The sequence below is a fragment of the Drosophila eugracilis genome, unplaced genomic scaffold (assembly GCF_018153835.1).
Source record: "Drosophila eugracilis isolate 14026-0451.02 unplaced genomic scaffold, ASM1815383v1 contig_90, whole genome shotgun sequence".
NCBI classification, from domain to species: Eukaryota; Metazoa; Arthropoda; class Insecta; order Diptera; family Drosophilidae; genus Drosophila; species Drosophila eugracilis.
Window position 1 is genome coordinate 5,160,437 of NW_024573812.1, and position 15,356 is coordinate 5,175,792.

Below are 15,356 nucleotides of genomic sequence, written 5' to 3' on the forward strand. Positions count from 1 at the left end.
TTCTGTAATTACAATGCACAACTTTTCATACAGATAAAAAGAAGTTTTTTGTATAAAATGTATAAAATATCTCTCCCTTTACTTTGATCTTTATTTTAAAACTTATTACAATTAAGGCATATAAATCTTAATTGTAAATGCTTCTTTAATAAGTTTTCTTTTTGAAATATTTAAAAATTGTTTACTTCAAGAATTGTTATCATTTGTTTACAGTTGGACCTCCCCAAAAAATGTTTTCTGCTTATCCCCGAAAGCCGACAATGGTATTTACCCCAGCCACCGATAGTTCCTTTGACAGTTCTCTCGCGCATTGCAAACGGCGACAACCCTTCAGCCGTTGCGGCCTATCGCCCATCTCTATTTGCCACGTTCGCTCATGTTCATTCACATTTTACTTGGAGTCGGTAACGTTGAGTTCCGCGTTCGTTCGTTCTGCATTCTAATAGAAAGTCTGGGTGTAAATTTAACAATATTCTAGTGCGAAAATCATCTATCTTGCCAATGATCCGTGCGGCGGTTTAACTGCAGCCGGAATTGCATAAGTTACGGCGAGCGAAAGAGAGTGCAAACCGATTTACAGTTATAAAGGACCGGCAGCGGCGGGGCGGCGACGATATAACAAGAAGAAGCAGCAGCAGTAGTAGTGGCAAACCAAAAAAAATAAAGAAAATTCGGGCCGCTAATTTTCTTTAAATTTGTGTGCGCTCGGCGAAAAACAACGTGTTTTTCAATGGTTGATAATACACACGGGCGGCGCACTCGCGCTCTCACACACATTCTCAAAAGGCGGCGACGTCGACACACGCACACAAATAAAGAGGCCCGTAAAATCCCGTGCATATGTGTGTGCGTGCATATATAAGCATATTTGTCCCATTGGAAGGCGCGCGTGCTATATTTTTGTTGTAACTTTCCTACTTTTGGATCGGGGAGGCGGAGTGAAGACCCCGCCCTGTGCCGGAAAAGATGATCCGCACAACCTTTCACCTGGCAAACATACGGCACTGATTTCCGCATTTCCATACTCTCACACACACATACACGCCCACGCGCTGCTCCACTTCTGCCGCTGCTGCCACAAAAACAATTGTCCAATAAGTGGCCCGCATATGTTGCCCTCTCTTCACCCTTCTCCTACTCACTCACTCTCGCTCGCTGGCTCTATGATAAATAACAGCAGAAACAGACTTTCTATTGGGGATGTGCAGAAGAATGCAGAATGACAAGACCGAATGCAATATAGGGCCATCCATCCTGGTTGATGCCCCGATCTTCTGCATTCGCTAATTGCATTAATTCCAACCAATTGTTTTTGTTATTTTTCGGCTTTCCACAGCAGACACCCAAGTTATCAAACTGGATTTGGTCAAAGAAGAGTAAACTAGGCCGGATTTTTTGGATTTTACAGTACCGTAAGTTGAACAACCTTCACTTTAGAGTTAATTTGCATAGTTTAACATTTTACACAAGTGTTTTTGGCAAAAAAAAAAAAAACACCTAAGTTAACGGTTCCATGCCTAAAACTGACTACGTCAAACTTTTCTTTTTTTCTTTTTTGGGATCTTTGTATCGAAATTACAAAAACAAGAATCCATCCGATATGTGCATACCAATTTTGTATATTTTTTTAAGCTGAACTTTAGCGCATTGTTTTTGTGCTTTGTCTTCATTTGTCGACGTCAGCGTCGCTGCAGGCGTCACATACGAACGTATGTAAGATGGTATTTGCTATGTAGGTATGTTGGTTGTTTTCGTTTTTACCTGTGCCTTCTCGAAAGGTGCCAACACACATACAACCGTATGCCACCGAAGAAGAAAAAAGAGCGACACAGAAATGTGCAGGCACACAAATACAAACAAACATTTCAATATATGTATACGTACACTGGTACTCGATCGTTTTGTTGTAGTTGCCGGCTATCATCCGGTTTTATATGGAGCTGCTCCCCTGCTCCGTTAAGTTACTTCGTCGAGCTCTCTCTCTTTTCCTCCAACTCTGCCTGTCCCTGTTGCTCTCCCGCTCTTGTCTCTTCTTTTGACACATTTTTCATTCCCACCTAAATGGGCGTAGGCAGGGGTCTCAACTCCTACGACAGAATGGTTACTGGTTTCCCAAATGACTTGAAAATGTCCAAATGCATTTATGGAAAATAACGATTAGATTGAAAAAGCATTTCTAAATTTTTTTAAAGGCGACAAGCAGTATTTTGGATAGTAAACATTTAAATTTTTTACTATAATTGCCCAACTAATCATACAAAAAGATATTTAATAGGGCTTAAAATAATGTCATTTTCATAGTAAATTTGTATACATTATAATAATAAAATGTGATATCAAATTTTAATTTAAAATTTCGTGTTACTAATATGATGATTATATTTCATGTGAAATTGAATGATTTATGGTTATTGATCCCTTCAATAAAAATTCTACCACCGTCTTTGCTCACATATACCAAGATACGCTCAATAGAGACAGCTATATCTTTGTTGTTCTTTCGGTGGAGAGGAAAATGTAGGCTACGAAAACTCGTTGGGCATTGATTTAGAAAACAGCTTTGGTCGAGCAAGTGCATGTTCTCTTCAGCTGCTCCTCCTCATTCTCCATTGAGATCTCTTTCTCTCTCTCTCTCTCTTTCTCGTCCGCTTGTCCCCAACCTTTCACCCAATGCCAAATCCGACTGATAGCAGCTTATATTTCTGGACCTGCACTTATAGTATTGCCACCGTGTATGTGCGTACTCCGATATCTTGGTGGCGATCGGACGACCGGTCTTATCAGCCAGAAAGGCCGATAGTTATCATCACTCGGCTTCGGAATCTGCCTGCGTGGCCCATTGCCGCGTCCACTTATCACCAGCGAAAAGTGGAGCCGGGCACTCATCTCGCCGTTTTAGGCACTACGTGGCCTTAGTTTTGGTTTCTGACAGAGAGTCCGTTTGGAAACCGAATCTATTTCGGTTTATCAACGCTAGAAAATCCATTTGACGCACCCCCTTCGGACACGCACTGTTTACAGTGCCGGGCTACGAAATTAGGTCTTCCAAATTGTTTCTGCTCTTCAGTCATATAAAAAATCAAACCAAAAGAAATTTCACATTCATCTGGTTAATAAGTGCTTTTGATGAATTATTTATGAACCAACTGGAAAGATATTTTTATTATGTTCCTTTGGTATGGCTTTAAAATCGTGGTATAATTAAACTTCGGGCTTATATTAATGGAATACTATTACTTAAAAACCTAAATTACAATCGAAATTTTGTTATTACTTTGTAGCATTTTATATATGAACATATACATATATGTTCATGTTCATCTTTACAAGTAGAGATATTCTAGCTTCTTGACTAAATTCACGCCTTATATCCAATGAATTATCTTAGTATTAATGTGTTAGCCATAGACAAGCAGCAACTATTTACTTATGTATTTAGCTCCTTATCAGCGGGTGGAAGCCAAATGCGGGTCTTCGGGGGTCGTACTTATCAACTTCTAATGAGTGTTGTATGTCTGAGGGCGACTGACAACAGGAAGAGATGAAAACCGCAGCTGAACGTGCTGTATTAAATCTGTGTTTGCCGAAATAATGCCATTTAACCACTTTCCTCAGTGATTGATCGGCAAACATAATGATAATCCCCTAGTAATTTTTTGTTTGTGACTAATCGTAGGCTTTATCGCCGGCTGATAAGTTGGCTTCTTTCATATGTCCCCTATAGTGTAATAGTTCTCTACTTTCAGTGTACTGTAAACGACTTGGAACGAAAAAGGACTCTTCTCTTTTTTTAAGTAATGCAAGCAGCAGCAGTGATGGAGGAAACTAACAACGGTGAGTGATTCGATATTCAGATATTATTAAATAATTACTAACCGAAAATTATCATGCAGTAACTACCATCGAGCAGCCTATCGCCCTCATCAATGGCCAAGAGCAGGTGTCCAACGAGCAGCAACCATCCTCGCCCACTTCGGTGGCTACGCCCACCAGCACCACTAGCGGCGGCACTGGCAATGCCACACCCGCTTTCAGCTACGACGACCTGTTCCCGGCTCTGCCGGCCAACACCTCGGCGCCTTCGCAATCAGGAGCTTCCAGCTCTTTGGCCCGTGTGACTAGCTCCCAAAAGACGCAGGCAAGTTCAGAAAATATATCTTTAGGTTCAGGTGGCTATGGGCTATTATATCTAAGTTAAACACCATCTCATACGTTGTTGATGTGTTTAATCAAACGGAATTAATCCAACAGGTTTTGCACGTTCCCTGCGAGGAGCGCAAGTCCACGGAGTCGGAGAAGTTCGGCGAGGGTGAATCGAAGCGGATTTGCCAGCAGATCACCAAGGAGACTGGAGCGCAGATTGAGATTGTGAGCGGCAAGAATCAGTCGCTGACCTTCCTGATTAAGGGCAAGCAGAGCGAACTGCTCGACGCTCGCCGTAAGATCCTTATGAGCTTCTCGACGCAGGCCAGTCGTCAGGTGACTGTTCCCCGTGAACACTACCGTGTCATCCTTGGCAAGGGTGGCCAGCGGCTACGCGAGCTCGAGCGTATCACTTCCACGCGCATCAACATCCCCAGCCAGGGCGACGAGAGCGAGTTCATCACTATTGCTGGAACCAAGGAGGGTATCGCTCAGGCCGAGCAGGAGATCCGCCAACTGTCCGCTGAACAGTACAAGAAGTCGTCGGACCGCATTACGGTGCCCAAGATCTACCACCCCTTCATCGTTGGTCCCTACAGCGAGAACCTCAACAAGCTGCAGGAGGAGACTGGCGCCAAGATCAATGTGCCGCCGCAGCAGGTGCAGAAGGATGAGATCATAATCTCAGGTGAGAAGGATGCTGTCGCAGCGGCCAAGGCCAAGGTGGAGGCCATCTTTAAGGAGATGGAGAAGAAATGCTCTACTGTCAGTGTGGAGGTGGCCAAACCGCAGCATCGCTACGTCATCGGTCCCAAGGGCTCAACCATTGCCGAGATCCTGCACATGACCGGTGTGTCCGTAGAGATGCCGCCCAACGACTCGACCTCGGAGACGATTACACTGCGTGGACCGCCGGTGGCCTTAGGAAATGCATTGACTGTTGTTTACCAAAAGGCCAACTCGGTTAAGTCGGTGGAGCTCAATGCCCCGCATTGGATCCACAAGTACGTGATCGGCCGGAAGGGTGCCAATATGAAGCAGCTGGAGGAGGATTGCCCCAACGTGAACGTTAACTGCCTGGAGGACAAGATTAAGTTAGAGGGCGATCCCGAAAACGTAGATAAGGCCGTCTCCTACTTGACGGACATAATTAACAACTACGAGGAGAACTTTACCTTCGAGGTGATGACTGTGAATCCATCGTACTACAAGCACATCATCGGCAAGGCTGGTGCCAATGTAAACCGCCTTAAAGATGAGCTGAAGGTTAACATCAACATCGAGGAGCGCGAGGGCCAGAACAACATTCGCATTGAGGGACCTAAAGAGGGAGTACGGCAGGCGCAGCTTGAATTACAAGAAAAAATCGACAAACTGGAAAACGAAAAATCGAAGGATGTGATCATTGATCGCCGTCTGCACCGTTCCATCATCGGAGCCAAGGGCGAGAAGATTCGTGAGGTAAAGGACCGTTACCGCCAAGTGACGATTATGATTCCCACGCCTCAGGAGAACACCGACATCGTGAAGCTGCGCGGACCCAAAGAAGATGTGGACAAATGCCACAAGGATCTGCTCAAGCTGGTCAAGGAGATCCAGGAATCGTCGCACATCATTGAGGTGCCCATCTTCAAGCAGTTCCACAAGTTCGTCATCGGCAAGGGTGGTGCCAACATCAAGAAGATCCGCGACGAGACCCAGACCAAGATCGATCTGCCAGCTGAGGGTGATACCAACGAGGTCATCGTCATCACCGGCAAGAAGGAGAACGTGCTGGAGGCCAAGGAGCGCATCCAGAAGATCCAGAACGAGCTCTCCGATATTGTCACCGAGGAGGTGCAGATCCCGCCCAAGTACTACAACTCGATCATCGGCACCGGTGGTAAGCTCATCTCTTCGATAATGGAGGAGTGCGGTGGTGTGTCTATTAAGTTCCCTAACAGCGACTCCAAGAGCGATAAGGTAAGTGAGGATAAAATGAAATAAATTGTTCCATTTACTAATCATGTTAATTCTCATCCAGGTCACCATTCGTGGTCCCAAAGACGACGTGGAGAAAGCCAAGAGTCAGCTTTTGGAGCTGGCCAACGAGAGGCAGCTAGCTTCCTTCACCGCCGAGGTGCGCGCCAAGCAACAGCATCATAAGTTCCTGATTGGTAAGAATGGCGCCTCTATCCGTAAGATCCGCGATGCCACTGGTGCCCGCATCATCTTTCCCTCGAACGAGGACACTGATAAGGAGGTGATCACCATTATTGGCAAGGAGGATAGCGTAAAGAAGGCCCGTGAGCAGCTAGAGGCGATCATCAAGGAGTGCGACGAAGTCACCGAGGGTGAGGTGACTGTCGATCCAAAGCACCACAAGCACTTTGTGGCCAAGCGCGGCCTCATTTTACACCGCATTTCCGAGGAGTGCGGCGGCGTGATGATCTCCTTCCCCCGTGCAGGCACCAACTCCGATAAGGTGACGATAAAGGGTGCCAAGGACTGCATTGAAGCAGCCCGCCAACGCATCGAGGAGATCGTCGCCGAACTGGAAGCACAGACCACCATCGAGGTGGTTATTCCTCAACGCCAGCATCGCAACATTATGGGTGCCCGTGGCTTCAAGGTTCAGCAGGTGACTTCTGAGTTCGATGTGCAGATCAAGTTCCCAGATCGTGATGCCACCGAACCCGTTGAGGGTCTAACCAACGGAGGTAGCGGCGAAAATGGAGGTGTCGAGGGTCAGGATGGAGAGGATTCGGAATCAGTGGAGCCGGTGCGACAGTGCGATGTTATCCGCATCACGGGAAGGATTGAAAAATGCGAGGCCGCAAAGCAGGCTCTGTTCGATCTTATTCCCATCGAGGAGGAGCTGACGGTGCCTTTCGACCTTCACCGCACTATCATTGGACCACGCGGTGCCAATGTGCGCCAGTTCATGTCCACACATGATGTGCACGTGGAGCTGCCGCCCAGCGAGCTCAAGTCGGATGTGATTAAGGTTTCCGGAACTGCAGCACGCGTGGCCGAGGCCCGCGAGGCTTTGGAGAAAATGATCGAGGATTATGAGGCCGATCGGGCCGATCGTGAGCTGCGCTCCTTTGTTCTCCAAATAGACGTGGATACAGAGTACCACTCGAAGCTCATTGGTCGCCATGGCGCTGTGATTAACAAGCTGCGTGCCGATCACGACGTCAACATTTCGCTGCCCAAGCGGGACGATCCCAATCAGAGCATCATCTCCATTACTGGCTACCAGGCCAATACGGAGGCAGCGCGCGATGCCATCCTGGAGATTGTTGGCGATTTCCAGAACCTATATCGCGAGGTTATCGAAATCGATAGGCGCATCCACGCGCACATCATTGGCCAGCGGCGACGCACCATCCGCAAGATCATGGAAGATCACAAGGTTGGTTCCTATAATCTTATAAATTGAATCTAGAATCTTTTATTAAAGTCCAAAGTTCTTTTGTAACTGAATTCCTTTCTCGAAAACCTAATTGTATTAAAAAACTTGTTTTCTCAATCAGGTGGAAGTCAAATTCCGAGCTGCCGACGATGATACCAACCCCAATGAGGTGACCATTATTGGCAAGGAGGAGGATGTTGAGAATGCCAAGGAGACGCTTCTGAGCATGGCTGAGGACTATGAGCGTGACTATTTGGATAACCATCCTTCACCGCCGCAGCCACAGACAGTTGCTGCCTTCCTTTCTGGAGCGGGTTCTGAATCCGTTGCTGGAGGTGCCAGCGAGAACGGCTTTGTTATTAAGGACGCGCCGTGGGAGAAGCAGAAGCAGGCTAAGAACCTGACTGCGCCAAACACTCAGTCGCAGGAGGACTTCCCGCATTTCGCTGCTGGCGGGGCTCCGGTTGCCACCACGCCCATCACATCCGTGTGGGGTCCTAAAAACTAAGTGCATCGGGCCGAGAGTCCCGATCGCCAAGCAGTAGCAGCAATACTACATGTCGGGGTGCGCCGGGGATCGGAGCTGGAGATGGAGATGGACCAGAAGCTGGAACTGGATTATCGGGCAGTGAGTGCGACGGAGCAGCGGCAGTCGTGCGGACGTCTCTTTTAGTCGAAAACTAGTGTCAAAAATAACGGTATAGGTTGTCTCCCAGGAGCTTTTCTACAATGCAATTTGTGCAGAATAATTGAAAAAAACAAGAATGACAAAACAAGCAACTATTTTTGTATGATTTGATAAGGATCAATCAAACACAAAAAAAAAGCCCCTACACAAACACACAACGACACTAAACACACATGTTCATACATATGAAATTGCATTTATACAACATATATAGAATACGAATACAATCGAAACAGACAACTGACTCACGGCCCCAGTTCCGTTTCCCGATGTGATGGCTAAACCCCGGCCACTTTATACATAAAACACTTAATTGCCAATTTCTTTTTATATAACCATTCTTCATTGCAACACATAATATTCTAATTAGTTGAAGCTCCCTAAAAGTAAGCAGAAAGTTCAGCAAATGGTTTGTTAATTGAATTGAAAACTGACTAGCGAAAAACGTTCAAGAACGAAAGTAATTGTAAGCATAAAATGTTAATTATTTACATTTACCTTCTATCTAAATGCCCCCCGATTTTTGATTACCACCATACTCAGATTTTTCGTTATCATCGAAATTTCCATTTCCCCTTCTTCCCAATTAAGTGATTATTATGATTTATGCGAAAGTAAATGTTAAATGAACGTTGATTGTATTGTAAAAACGTTTCTTACGTTGCGGGGCAAGAGAGGAAGTGGAGATGGCGATTTATTTGAACAGCAAATATACATCTTACTTATATATATTAATTAACAATCTTTTCCGCACGCCTGCTCCTGCTCCCCAAATGCTCCAGCGTTGTCCTTTACACACTTTACACACAGCCATGATACTGTACCCGAAACACAACAACAAATAACACACCCTATTCACATTTCAAAATGAGTACCAACATTTTAATTTTGTGCAATCCCCTTGATTTATATTAAATTGTTTTCGACTTATGTTTTCCACTTAACTAACTTCGTATGCGACGCGGTGTAGACTGTCAAAAAAAAAGTAAAAGATATGGAACTCTTCCAGTACTTTGTACGAGTATCGGGTGATGGTTTTTCAGTTTTCTCGACTCTGCACCGCGCAATATCTGACAGTTGAAACACAAAATATGAGAAAAATTTTAATTTTTTACTATTACTATTCAATAAAAACAAAAAACCAATAAAAAACGTAAAAAAAATCGTAACGTTTTCTTTTGTTACATTTTTATTTTGTATTCGGAAATCTTTTGTTTCAAAAAAGAAAAAAGAAAGTATGATAACACCAATAACAGACCTGATATTGTAAATTTTTAAAAATATACATACATATTTACAACAACTGCATTAGTAATTCTAAGAACTTAGAGAATACAAACGATATAAAATGTATATATTTTTCCTATATTAACGGACAAAATCAAATGTACGAGACGAATGCCAAATGGCAATTGCTGGCAAAGCGAGATATTTTCACTCACGATTCGATTTTTGACTATTATTTCCAAGCCAGATATAGCAGTTACATCCATATGTCTTATTTCTTTTGAAATACAAAAGTTTTAAACCGAAAACTTTTCTGTTTGAATGAATGCGCAATCTGGCAGCTCTGCCATGTGGTGGATAAATAACAATAGACTTGATGGCCAAGCGGCAACAAGTAGGGTTGTGAAGAACTCAATAAGAAAGCGATCTTATTATTGTTTTTAAAATTGTTTATATTTTTATGCCTGACATAAATTATATTGTTTATATTAATATAATAATTGTATGTATTTAACCATTATAATTGAATACAATAGTGATGAAACTTTAATTCAAAAGCTCCTATCGATAGTTGCATATTTCCGATTTCCTAAAGCTGACATCGATAGCTTAGCAGGGGAAACAAAAAATTATTTTCAACTTAAAAATTTTAGCGACAAGTGCGTGCTATTCGCGTTGAATTGATTAACAAAATTGCCGCAGACTTCAGGAGACATCGCCGCAATGGAGGACCGTAAGTGTGTGGCACATTTAGCCAGTGCATCATTGCAATTTCCAAGCAGCGGCACATGGTCCGTGGGATTCTTGGTTCTCTTGTGACCTGGCTATTGTGACACCTTATACCTTTTTGTTGTGATTAGGGATTATTATCGTAGAGCACTAATTCAGACGCTTTACAAATCGTTTTTGGGGGGATAGAATAAACAATGAGTTAACCTTGGAACCCCGGCAATAGGCGGATGAGTCATGTTTGCGATTTACGTAGGGTGAAAGACTTTCCAACAGCTCGGAAACTCGTGGGAGTCGTTCGACATGTCGTGAATGGTAATATATTTAGAAGATGGGGAAGGTTGATTGTGGCATTTAAGACTATGGTGTAAGCAATGCATTTTATTCTGACGTCCATGCATACGTGGCTGCAAGAAGCGCAATTTCCGATGGTGCGCTTGCCATCATCTCGAAACGCCTCTTCTAACCGGGTTTATCACCATATTGAGGCACTAATTGTTTGGAACTCTGTTTTCATACCGAACCACTCAATAATTGTCCATTGCTTCCACTTGTTGAGTTTTCGATTGGATTGAGCCTGCCACAACAACAGCAACAACTTGCGGAAAACCAGACCTAACTCACATACATATATTTAGCCCTATCAATGTGGCACAGAGGCTTTGTGTTCGTACAGTGGGTTGAGATCAAAGGAATATGGAAAAATAGAAAAACAAAATGTCAAATGACAATTGGATGTGGTTAGAGTCGCAATTATAAGATAGCTTTTAATGGTTTGATTAAGACAGTTACTTGCAATAAAGGTTAAATTGGGATGAGCTTAGAAAATATTTCAACAGTTTAGCTTAGTTCTTCATACACTATAGAAAATATATAATGGTCAGAGGAAACTGGGAAAATGCAGAAAAAATATGAACTGGTAATTACTATTTAGCAAGAAGCAAAAATTATGAAGTCTATTATTTTCTTTTTTTGCCCAAACAAACAAAAGCAGTTATGTACAGTAGAACTATGCTAAGACAGGTATCAAGGTATTTACTTGAGTCAAATTGATGGAATTCAGGATGAAACGAAAATAATTCAGTACACATTTCTTTGTTTAAATAAATATAAAAAGTTGACGAATGAATGAAATTAAAGTTTATTATAAACTTTTTGTTATTCGCCATACTGTAGATAAAGACGGAATAAAATTAAAAACATTATTCCATTATATCATTTTTAAGCAATAAAGCCAAAAAACGATAAGAAGTTTGTGAGATTTCACATTCTTTGTTTGAATATCAACCAAATTATATATTTCCTAATACCTAAACATTTTGTTTAAGCTGGAATAAATTATATAATTATTCAACTGTTGATTTCTAACGTCATAGGCTATCATAGGCTTTTGCAGAGATAAAATGATAAATGGTGCCATTAATTGGATATTTATCTACAGTTTTTTTTATCAAATTAATCAGAAAAATACATAAAATGTATATAAGTAAATCCACAAAAATTTCACGGAAAGGAAAGCTCAAACAATATATTTGATCATAGGCATTTTTTAGTCACTGTGGTCATTGTCAACTTTAGGCAATCCTTACCGTAGTCTTGGTAGTTGCTGCTGCTGTTTGTTGCCCCTTTTGTTTTTCGCTCTTTTTGTGGCGTTTCTCGTCTCTCGTGCTGACACGAATCATCAGCAAGCGGAGCCAAAGAGCCAGCCAATCCACATCTACCAATTTCTAAGCCGAGATCGAGTCAGTTGGCTTTTAGCTGTAGAAGAGCGTGGAAGCATTCCCAGAACCAGAAAACGAAAACGAAACCAAATTCGAATCAGAAAAGAAACAACGAGAACCAGCTGCGATCGCATGGGGAGGGGAATTGTATGTGTGGAACGTGGAGGGGCAAGAACTGAAAGCTCAGCAAAGAATCACCAAAGTGGCTAACGGCAGGGCCAAGAAAATGTGCTCAACGCTGACTGTGGAAACTTGATACCCGCTTAGGATTGGGCCAAGACCACATGCTCCTTCCACGCCAGCTGCCACGTTCAAAATAGAAAGTTGCTGCCAAAGATGAAAGAAACCGCCGCTATTGCCACAGAATGAGCGAATCGGAACCCAATAGCCTGGAGTTCATTGAAGACTCCTACCTGCCAGGCATCGATGATCTCACCAGCACACCTTCCTTGGATCTGGAAACCAATGATGCCGTCTTGGATTGGTATGGTGATGAGCAGGAGGACTCTGAAGCTGAGCTATATCTACGTAATCTGACTTTGGATCAGATCTTCTATGATGTAGATTCAGACTACACTAATAACCTGGAATTGCAGACAGTGGAAACAGAGTTCATTGGCGCCAAGTTGGCTAACCAAGCACCCTCTTCCTCGATAGCCAAACGTTTCCGCTTAAAGTTCTTTACCAAGCGAACGATGCGCGACGTAAAGGTCACGTTCATAGACTTCTCCAAACCGTATCTGGCTAAAATATCGAACAGTGATAATTACAAGAGATTTCTCAACATTGGGAATAGAAGTAGAGGTACCAGTTTTAGGGCTTACGGCCACGGAGCTTGGTTCTAGGTCTTTCAAAAATTTGTACCCCTTTCCACATTCAACCATGACTAACCCGACTAACTTCTCTGTCTCTTCCCTTTTTTTTTTGGCTGCCTTTCGCCTCGACAGTTTGTGAGTATTAACCAAAACCCAGAACTAACCAATTAACCAACTCATGTCTTTGCAAATTGTACATAAACAAACCGAATTCGGTGTACTCAGCCTATGACAAAGTCTTTGAGGAAGTTGCTTTTAAAGGAGGTACATAAACACAGCCCGCAGACAACATTGAAATTAAGCTACAGTCCCCTACAACAGCACCTGATCTTTGGTTTCTAATGAAATGTAGATATTTAATGGTTTCTCTATTCGTGCCCAGATAATACAGCCAACCTTTCGGATCCAGCATCTCCAGCAGCTTCTGTGGCATCTGCAGAAATTGCCGCCGAGTTTGCCGCGCTTACCGTCGAGGAGAAGGAGCAGCGTCGGGCTGAGTGGAGTCAGGTGGGGAGTTGCATTTTTGAGTGTTTAGTTGAGTTGGTTTGCTAATGAGAAATTCTTACCGTTTTAGGAGCTAGCCCGCGTAGAGGAGGAGATTAACACGCTGCGTACAGTTCTGGCCTCGAAGACGCGCCATGCCTCCGATCTCAAGCGCAAGCTGGGCATTACCGTCTGGAAAGAGGTGACGGACGACATGAACCAGGGCATTAAGAACCTCAAAGAGAGCACTGTGTAAGTTTGTAAAAAATGGGCTAAGATTCGCAGGGCAATTAACCCGACTAGCCAGTTTTAATTTCTCTAACCATGCTTTTTGTTTTGAATTCATGTTAAAACGCTGAAACATGTATTTATTTAGTTACCAATCGGTGGAGCAGAGCTTGGGCACGTTTACTAAAGCCGTGCACGAAGCACCCCTGTAAGTAATTGGGTTGAGGATGGCCTTTACTTGGGAACTCCCAGAGTTCTCGGACTAACGCGGTGTTTCACGATACTTCCCTTAACACAATAACCTACTCTCGCCTGTTTGTAACTAAAGCACATTTGTTGTTCCGCCCACTTTGTTTGTGCATTGAGATAACTACCAAAATGAGTTAATAATACTGTAAATTGTTTACATTCTTTTCATAGATACCAACGCACTGAGTCTGTGCTGAAGTCGACGGGTGAGAAGACCGCCTCGGTGTTTGGCAGCATCACCAGTGGCATTTCGTCGAAATTTTCGCAAATGAAAAACTCCGAGTCGATGCGTTCTATCGAGGCTTCGGTAGGCTCTGCCTACGAGAACGTTAAAGTAAGCTATGAACACAACAATTTTATGTGCCAATCTCATGCGGTAACTACTATTTTATTATATATCTGTCTTTATACATCTCTCATACTGTTGCGATTCTGTTTTGATTCCCGTCTAACTGCCCGACACTAACTCCACCAACACATCTTCAAAACACACTTTTGCTCACCCACTCTAAAACTCACTATGAATTGGGATCCTTCGGTTGATTTGCTTGCTTACACAACGATACTCCTTGCAACAATGCTGCTGCTGCATCTCGACTACTACAATCTGTTCGGTTTTCTGTTCCATTGTAGACTAAGGTGACATCCCGTTCGGGTTCTGTATCCAGTTTCCAAGACGCCCTGGACGAGAATAACACATCATCGGGCCTGAATTCACCTACAGACTCAACTAAATAGATTTCAGGGCAACTCCGAAGCTAAGCGCGTCCGATGGAGCTACACACAAAAAACAGACCCAAACACCTACTCTAATAACTTATTTAACTAATTCGAATTGTCGTGTCTGCACACTAACAAACTGGATCAGAATTTAATAACCTGCAGATCATATGTTCATGTGTGTGTAGTCGTTACGATATATACGAGTATAATAACGCGAATTAACTAAAAACCTGTGCGACATATTGGGCCAAAAGGAGCACATATTATATGCATCTATTTGTATTTGCCTGTAAAACACCATCGAGAACTGCATGATTAATTTTTCTAAAACTTTAAGCCTTGAAGGAACATAGATCAGAGGTCTTGCTGCATTCATTTATATAAACTATCAATCTAAGTGTACGTTTAGAGACTCAACCATATTGGGTGTCCACAAGTTGTCATTCCCAGATGTTTTCAATATTTAGTAAAAACACAAAAACAAAACATTAGTAAATCGAGTATTGCAGTTAAAGTATACATAAATATACAATTGTTTTACAATTTTATTTCTTCTCTAGGCGGTGAGTTCCCTGGTTAGATGGCGTTCCCGCTCCTGATTAAAAGCAAATTCCAAAATTTATTTAGAACTATATAATTTGAATTATGATCAGAGCTTGCGTGCAAAATAATTAAAATCCATTGGTAATTTTAAGAGGGTAGAACCCGTACTATACTGCTAAAGAAAGAGATAAAAATCGCACCCGATTTGTTGCTAATGCTGATCTAAGATTTGCTATATGTGTATGAAATCTTTGAATAAATGCAAAATTTTTTTGCCCCATAAAAATACATCTTTTGATTACTTTTTGAAATTATGGTCCAGCTATGAAATAAGTTAAAAATAAATATATTAAAGTACATTTAACATCGATGTTAAATATTTGAAAATCCCGCCTATAAATTCTATAAAC

The 15,356-nt window shown here is 42.7% G+C and overlaps 2 protein-coding genes across 16 annotated transcripts; both read left to right on the top strand.

The window, feature by feature from the left end:
- The first annotated feature begins 327 nt into the window (after window positions 1-327).
- On the top strand, window positions 328-9,158 carry LOC108112648 (vigilin). 2 transcript variants are annotated; one of them, XM_017222764.2, is made up of 7 exons: window positions 328-404; window positions 1,337-1,412; window positions 3,733-3,834; window positions 3,894-4,138; window positions 4,252-6,105; window positions 6,167-7,540; window positions 7,662-9,158. In XM_017222764.2, exons 3-7 carry the CDS (start codon window positions 3,798-3,800, stop codon window positions 8,046-8,048), a joined length of 3,897 nt encoding a protein of 1,298 aa, XP_017078253.1. In that variant the 5' UTR covers window positions 328-404; window positions 1,337-1,412; window positions 3,733-3,797; the 3' UTR covers window positions 8,049-9,158. The 2 variants fall into 2 exon arrangements, with proteins under 2 accessions (XP_017078253.1, XP_017078252.1); XM_017222763.2 differs by having other exon boundaries at window positions 3,747-3,834.
- An 876-nt stretch (window positions 9,159-10,034) lies between these two features.
- On the top strand, window positions 10,035-15,234 carry LOC108112649 (tumor protein D52). Of its 14 annotated transcripts, XM_017222772.1 has the most exons (8): window positions 10,035-10,188; window positions 11,437-11,439; window positions 12,946-12,984; window positions 13,103-13,227; window positions 13,295-13,455; window positions 13,580-13,639; window positions 13,852-14,056; window positions 14,314-15,234. In XM_017222772.1, the coding sequence occupies exons 1-8, from the start codon at window positions 10,179-10,181 to the stop codon at window positions 14,416-14,418; spliced, it is 708 nt and encodes a 235-aa protein (XP_017078261.1). In that variant the 5' UTR covers window positions 10,035-10,178; the 3' UTR covers window positions 14,419-15,234. The 14 variants fall into 14 exon arrangements, with proteins under 14 accessions (XP_017078261.1, XP_017078262.1, XP_017078263.1 ...); XM_017222773.1 differs by lacking the exon at window positions 12,946-12,984 and having other exon boundaries at window positions 10,036-10,188; XM_017222777.2 differs by lacking the exon at window positions 13,580-13,639 and having other exon boundaries at window positions 10,037-10,188; window positions 13,852-14,014.
- The last annotated feature ends 122 nt before the right edge of the window (window positions 15,235-15,356 follow it).